Raw genomic sequence first — 7,491 nt, 5'->3', positions numbered from 1 at the left:
GGCGTTAAGGATTAGCGCTCCGATCATCGGAATAATAAGGTTGACTTAAAGGGTGAAAATGATAAAAAACGTGTAAGAAAAAAAAAAAAAAAAAAAAAAAACGAAAAACAAGAACAAAGAGAAAAGAGATTATTTAGGGTAAACACGCAAATAGTAAATTTAATTAAATCAATATATGTAAACTGACTCAGTGCAATGAAGTCTTTAAATATCGGAGGTAATGTCGATTGACACTTTGGCGCTCCCAAGTCCCGGGTGAATGAACCAGAAATACTTTGAGTATAAAGGTCTCGGGACTATAAACGTATGAACACTGTGCACGGCACGCGCGTGTAAATGTCCGAGCGGCTAATAAAGCGCGCGCGCGCGCCGATACGTCCACGCTCCGCGCGCCTTCGGGATTCACTGCCGTCCACGCTCCGCGGCAAAGCAGCGCGCACATACGAGGAGAGTCCCCCGCCGGCTCTATTACACATCGGTGGCTTTTTGGAGCGGCAAGGAAAAATGTGTAATTAAAGCGTAGCTACCTATGTAGCCTGCCTGCGCCGGCGAGCGCGTTACGCTTTAGCGGCCAGCGCGCTCGAGACGACGACGACGACGACAACGACGTCGTCGTCGTAGTCGGCGAGAGAGGATTACGCGCGCGAGAACGGGTGCCATTATTTGCTTAGAAATATCACACACATGCCTCCTTTTTTCTTAAGTTCTGAATATTTTGTAGATAATTTGAATAATATATGTGTTTGATTTTTTTAATCATCTATCAGTAGCTAGAAAGATAATCAAGTGAAATATACTTAGTTATTTTTCAAGTTCCAAACGTTCCGGAACTGTCTGTCACAAAGTCAGTCAGTTAATCATTTTGCGCCATTCATTGTACCGTTCGCATTTGCCCTTTCAACGTTTTATTTACTTACTTCCGTTTGCACAAAGCCGAGGGACGTTCCTCTCAGTTTCTATTATCTGCGATGAAAATCTTAATAGGAAACGTGATGACAATACGTCTCCTGGTAATTGAGACGACAGACGCGATAAATGTCTGAATGTCAAGTGTTTGGGGACGGAAATCTGACTGATTCTAATCTTAAAGGAGCGCGTGTGTGACAGCGCAAGAGAGAGAGAGAGAGAGAGAGAGAGAGAGAGAGTCGGTCTGAAAAATAAGTTTCTGATATTTTACGCAGATTATGTCCTGCATTATACGTCGTCGCTTGTGTAGCGTTGTCGAGCGTCGCGCATGCCGCGAAAGCCAATGGGCACCGCCAGAAGCAGCAACACACACAGCATCGTCGATGCTCGCGAAGCTGAAAACGTGCGCGAAGCAAACCCGTAAGGTTTTTCTCTCTCTTTCTCTCTGTCTATCAACCAGTAAATCTGTCTTTCTGATGTTGCTTGTCAATGCGACGCGGAATGGAACGTTACGATCTTGGGATATGGTTGAAAGTTAACGAGAATGTCGTATTTTTTTGCACGCAGAATGTATGATGATCGTATGATGTGTGTGTGTGTGTGTGGTTTGAATGTCGGAAGCTGCGTAAATTTCAAAGAAAAATCAAACAACGACGAGCGAGCTTGTTCACATCGTGCAAATGCTGGGGTTGCATTCCGTCTTCGGGATACGTACATCAGTATCGTGACAACGCACTTCGAGGTATCCTGAGATGACGACATCGAGAAAACGTTGCTGTATACACGGTCCTGGTATCGGCGACCGAAAAACCACTCGTAATCACCAATTTCGTCAACCTGAAGTAGTAGGACGAGAGCGAAAGGAGTCGACTCTCTCCCGCGGGATGATCCAACGGAACGGCAAACCCTCCCGTCGGCGCTCACTTCGTGTGTACTGCAAAATACTGTCGCGATTCGACCGCGAATCGGCGTCCGGAATCCCGCGCGCGTTTTCCGGGGACACCAACTTTCTCCCTCTTCGTCGTGGTGTGCGTGGTCGCTCTATTTATATATGTGTAAAGACGTCTTCGCGGAGAGGAAACTCTCCCCGTCTTTCTCTCTCCTCTTCCTCTCGTTCTCGATTGCCGCGGTCTGGCATCTCCTCCAGAATCGCAGACTCAGTCCGGTCTGTGGCAGATGGGGCGTGTTTTCCCGGTTTTTTAGCGGGAGGGATGAGAGTACATAATACAGCCAAAGACTGAGAGACAGACAGAGAAAGAGAGAGAGAGAGAGAGAGAGAGAGAGAAAGCAATAGAAAAAAAAAAAAAAAGAAAAGGAGAGCAAGAGTGAGCACCTTCTCACCCACTCTTGTTCATCGACTGTTCCCGCCTCTGATATTTCGATCGCGACCACCCGCGGGATGCTGTCGACTACTGCACTACGGGATGTATCAAGAAAATCCCTACACCCTCTCTCTCTCTCTCTCTCTCTCTCTCTCTTACTCTCTCTAACCCTCTCCATGCCCCTCCCTTCCGAAGACTACCTCGGGCGCGGACCTGCGCTCTTCCGTTACACGACGTCGCGACGCTCGCCGGGAAGCGTCGATATCGCATCCAACGTACGTACACACATTTGAAATTTCGTAATATAATTCTAAAATGATCAGAGATTACTTTGAGAAGAACCAATTACGCGCGTGAAAAAATTAAAAATTGTCGCCGAAAAGCGTCAGGAAGAAAACAATACTCGCCAACTTCGTGTGATTTATTTAATCTTTATTTCATATTTGTACACGCCCTCAGCATGCCACATACAATCAATATAATACAGTCCAACGCAGCCAAGGTAGAAGTAAAATACAAAAAATATATATATTTATATATTTATATATATATTTATATATGTATATACTCTATGCCGAGACATATTATTGTTACCACGCGGTGTTTTTTTTTTTTTTTTTTTCATAACGTTGAATATATTAGAGATGGATAGTAGAGCTACAAATATAATACAAAGAAGAGTGCTGTGGATACGGTAGGACACGTAATTCGGATTGAATGTGGCGCGGTTTTTTTTTTTTGTTTTTGCGAACCGCAAGCGGATCACGCGCGCTTGCCGATCTCTCTCTCTGTCTTTCTGTTTCTTTCTCTCTTTTTTCTCTCTTTTTGTCTTTGTGATATCATGATCTCGATTAATAAAAAACAAAACGAAAACTCTCACTCGATCGACCCCTTTGTATAAACGTACACATGTATATATAAACTAAAAAAAAATAAGACGAAAGCAACGAGCTTTCTGAAAATCGAAAAATCACAGTTCGGCGTCAGTTTACATTTCCATTCGCAATCTACACACGGCGAAGAAATCAAAGATTTCGCGATTCAAATCCTCGCGCGCGTCTCGTCTCACCCTCGCGCGAAGCAACATACTCATCAAACGTAGGATTTTCCTAGTCGGTTAGGGTATGGCATAAGAAGCAGATTCGAACTCAACGAAAAACAAAGTTCTGAAATAGTTCTCCGTACACAAATTATATATCTCTCTGTGTGTGTATGTGTGTGTGTGTGTGTATGTGTGTATGTATGTGATACACAGATTACATGATCACGTCCCGTCAGCTTTCCGTATCTTATCGCACTCCGAGCAAGAAAAATCTATCCGATCTTAAACGCACGTTGAAAAAACCTCTCTCGGCCGATTGTAAACAAAAAATATAACGAGCCACTACCTTAAATTTTAACCCGATAATAAAATTTATACGCGCGATTTCTCGCGCGTACAACAATCTGCATCTACACGTACAACTTTGGCCATTGAGCGAAGACGGCCAAAACGAAACGCAAGAAAAAAAAAGAGACGTCTCTGATAAAAATGATTATTACTTGGACGTAAAAATCGATCGCTACTCCGCGGGTGTGACCTGACGATTCTTTGTTTTTGTTTTTGTTTTAACAAACATACTGCTTACACAGCTGTAATTTGCTTCACTCACTCGGTTCGGTCCGCGATGCTACAAAAGCGCGTGGATGTAACTAGCATTTATGGTAAGCATTTATGGCAGCGTTATGAGGTCTACCTGGGGTGGCGATCGCCGTAAAGATCGAAAAAAAAAAAACTTAAACCGAAACGGTGAAACAACAATAAGAAAAATAGTTTATGAGAATCAAATCATGTCGCCTCGCCAAACGAGTTTTTCCTCTGTCGTAAAAAGAATTGTTATTATGTGATTAAAGAGAGAGTAACAATTAAAAAAATCGTTTGATCAGCCGACATAAGATGACCGTATTTGTAACAATACAACGTAAATGAATATAATTGAAGTAACAACTAAAAGTAACGTTAATACATATCGTTTATATAACCTGACCTGACTTACTTATCATCTAGGTGGGTGGCAGGTAACGAAACGGAGAACAGAAAAGGCGTAGAGCAGAGATTTTCAATATTTCAATATTGTTTTTGCGCTTCTCATTGGACATGATGACGATCATTGTGAGTCAAAATTTACGAAACAAATTCAATTAAAACAGGAATAAAAACTATATATATATATATGTAAAATGCAACGAAATTTGTGTACATCGAAGCGCCGAATAACATAAATTTGAATAACATAATTAAGTCTCTTTGCCTTTTTTTTAGTTTTCGAGTTTTAATTGACGTACTTTCTTCATAAACTCGCGTTAGTTATCTTGTTTCCTTTCCTTTCTCTCACTCTTGCTCTATCTCACCTTCTTTTTATTCATTTTCCTTTAAATCACTACAGGATGGTCTCATCTTTGCATATCAGTGAAACGCGATACACTCATGACACTCTTTTCCGACCACCCCATAGATGACATCATTTAAAATTTGTCTATCTTTTACGCGTGTGTGGAATTTTTTTCTCTCTCTCTCTCTCACTCACTAACTCTCTCTCGCTTTCTCTCTCTCTCTTTATATATATATATATATATATATATGTATATATATATTTTTTATAAAATACATTAGTTTACACACACAAACAACGTGGTTTAAGTGTCGACGCCCTGCGTGGGAGTCATCGCAGCTCAGACTCGATCGTGGAAAGAAAAATAGGAATTTCGGACATTATTATGTGTCAACAAACGCAAGTTAAGTGTTTGGAAGAACGGCAGTACTCAAATTCCGTATAACGCATTCAGTCGTGACTGTTTAAACGCGTTGCGCGTTGTTGAGTTCAAAGACATTCGCCACGTAATGTAATACATCTTTCTCGCGTGCGTTACTACGTTCCGTTTTAAAGTCGACCACGTCATCAAGTCGTTCCACGTCAAATATTTTATTGTATTATATAATAAAAAAACTCGAGACTCTCTTATAAAAGGCGCTTTATCCTGACATACACACATTCTTTTCCTTCCAAAAACTATCGAAAATCGCGAAAATTGCTACGATCGCTTTACAATCCGGCAAAAATACACGAACGTTTCAACGATATGTTAACGTGGAACGATTCCGTTGTGTTGTTGTTATTGTTATCATTATTCTTATTATTATTATTCTACGTTAATGACGTATGCGTTTACTTTTAAGGCATGATGGAAAGATCTCGAAGTGTCTTTCACACGGATGTATGTATGTATGTATGTATATATGTATATTTGGAGACAGTGTTCTCTAAAGTAGCATTGTTCTTCGACGTTTTCCAAGTGGGAAATTGTTTTTTTTTGTTTTTTTTGTTTTTTTTTTTTTTTTAATACGATTAAAAATTATCATATATATTTTAAACGCGCTAGTGTACATATCGCGCGTTACGGCTGCTCAAACACTTGGTTTAACGGCTTACCTGCAATTTTTTTACGCAACAAGCGAAAACTACATCGAAACGATAAAAGCTCTCGATAAATTTGTAACGGTAATATATCGCCTATATAACCTACGGCTATCGTCTTTCTCAATGATGAACGATGACGATGATGATGATGATAATGATGATGACTGATCACGGAAAGGATAAGGATTTTATCACCCTCGCGGGCAACAAGATCGTTTAACGGAGCTGTGCGACCGGTTGGCAAAGACGTCGATCAGAACAATAAGACTATCTTATCGCGCTACATACATATTTACAAGTTCCTCTAGCACTGCACACGCCAGAGCTCTCTCTTTCTCTCTCTGTCTCTCTCTCTCATCTTAAGACCTGTCCCTTTCGCGTCCGAAACGTGCACTAGCGTAGGAAGCAATCTACGGGAAGGAATCTATTTAAAAGAACACATGTTTTCTTTCTTTCGACTGCTATAGGATCCTCCTCTTCTCTCTTTTCTCACCCAGAAAATACGCTACTAAATAATTGTCCCTCTCTTTCTCTGTCTGCAAAAATATTGGTAAAAACGTCTCGCTTTGAGAGCTCCGTAGAGAAGCTTCGAAGATTTTTTTCCATTTTCTTACATAGATCACGTCTATATATATATATATGCCTGATACGTCTCTCGGTAGTGCATGCTGCGGACGTATTTACATTGAGGCAAAACCTTCGTGTCGTCGATTACTATCTTCATCTATAGTCGCTTTTTGTCGAGTCTGTACAAATTTTTTGTTTTGTCCTAATGTCAGATCGATGTTCACGCCGAACATGAAGAAGGTTCGCAAAAATGACTTCGGTTAGGCTGTAAAATATTGATGAGAATATTTTTTTCTCTTTCGTTTATTCAACCTTCCTGCAAATGCGCTAGTTTTTGCTTTTTGTTTTTTTTTTTTTTTCTACTCGTAAAACTTGACTGCTATTATAGATTGCTAGGGCGTTGCTATTCTTTCTTTTTTTTCCTCAAAAGATTTTGAACTATTTAAACTCGAATGCGTCTTCTACATTTTCTCCGCATTTTTAATTCTCTACTAGCGATAAGAATTGTTTTACCGACTGTTTTTAAAATCGATCGACGCGAGTCCATTTGTAAATATCAGATTTTAAAAATATGTTCTGCCGATAAAGTTTTACTCTTCGTTATACGCGTATGGCTTTTTCTAGTATATTAATTATTCTAATATTTTCTTATCTGATTATTTGAAATTGGAAAAAAAAAAAAAAAAAAAAAAAGGATTCCGAGAAAAAGAGAAATTCCATAATGATATTCGCAGTTAAAACAAATTTCTAGCCGACGAAAAGAAACTTATAAAATACGTAGAATATGTGGTTCGTTCATGATGAAGATAATACTGGTAACAACATTTTCGCGCGCATTTGCTGTCTCTACGCGTTTTGTTTTTCCTACAGCGAAGGTAGGTAGGTAGATGGAAATATGAAGCGATTTTGGGTAGACTATTTCGTAAAACTTCGATAGACTTCGTTGTAGCACGGTCTTTAGCTTGGGAAGGGGGAAGAGCGGAGAGAGAATAAGAGTGAGGCGAAGAAAAAAAAATATGAACGCAGTTCCTCGCACCTTCACGTTCACGTTCGGTATCGCGTCACTCATCGATAACGAACTCGGCTCGTGCTGATTAATAAGTTGATAACTGAGAGAAGTAACGTAATAATTTTACAACGTTAGGATATTCTGGGACCACAGTCTCTTGCGAACTCTCGATCTCTCGCGTCCCTACGTATCCCTGAAAAACAAAACAAAAAAACACGTTTAGCTTTCT

The 7,491-nt window shown here is 40.2% G+C and overlaps 1 protein-coding gene across 6 annotated transcripts in view; it reads right to left on the bottom strand.

Moving 5' to 3' along the window:
* Positions 1-2,821: 2,821 nt before the first annotated feature.
* The window catches only part of LOC109858017 (serine/threonine-protein kinase 26), a 97,447-nt gene continuing 92,777 nt past the window's right edge, over positions 2,822-7,491 (bottom strand). For all 6 annotated transcript variants that reach the window (XM_020434897.1, XM_020434898.1, XM_020434896.1 and 3 more), the window contains one exon: positions 2,822-7,455. In XM_020434897.1, coding sequence (XP_020290486.1) covers positions 7,446-7,455 — 10 coding nt within the window. In that variant the 3' untranslated portion in view covers positions 2,822-7,445. The remainder of the gene's footprint in view (positions 7,456-7,491) is intronic.

Source organism: Pseudomyrmex gracilis, unplaced genomic scaffold (genome assembly GCF_002006095.1).
Source record: "Pseudomyrmex gracilis isolate BER0280 unplaced genomic scaffold, ASM200609v1 scaffold_180, whole genome shotgun sequence".
Lineage (NCBI taxonomy): Eukaryota > Metazoa > Arthropoda > Insecta > Hymenoptera > Formicidae > Pseudomyrmex > Pseudomyrmex gracilis.
Note: the sequence above shows the minus strand (reverse complement) of the source record. Positions and strands in the feature narration are given on the sequence as shown.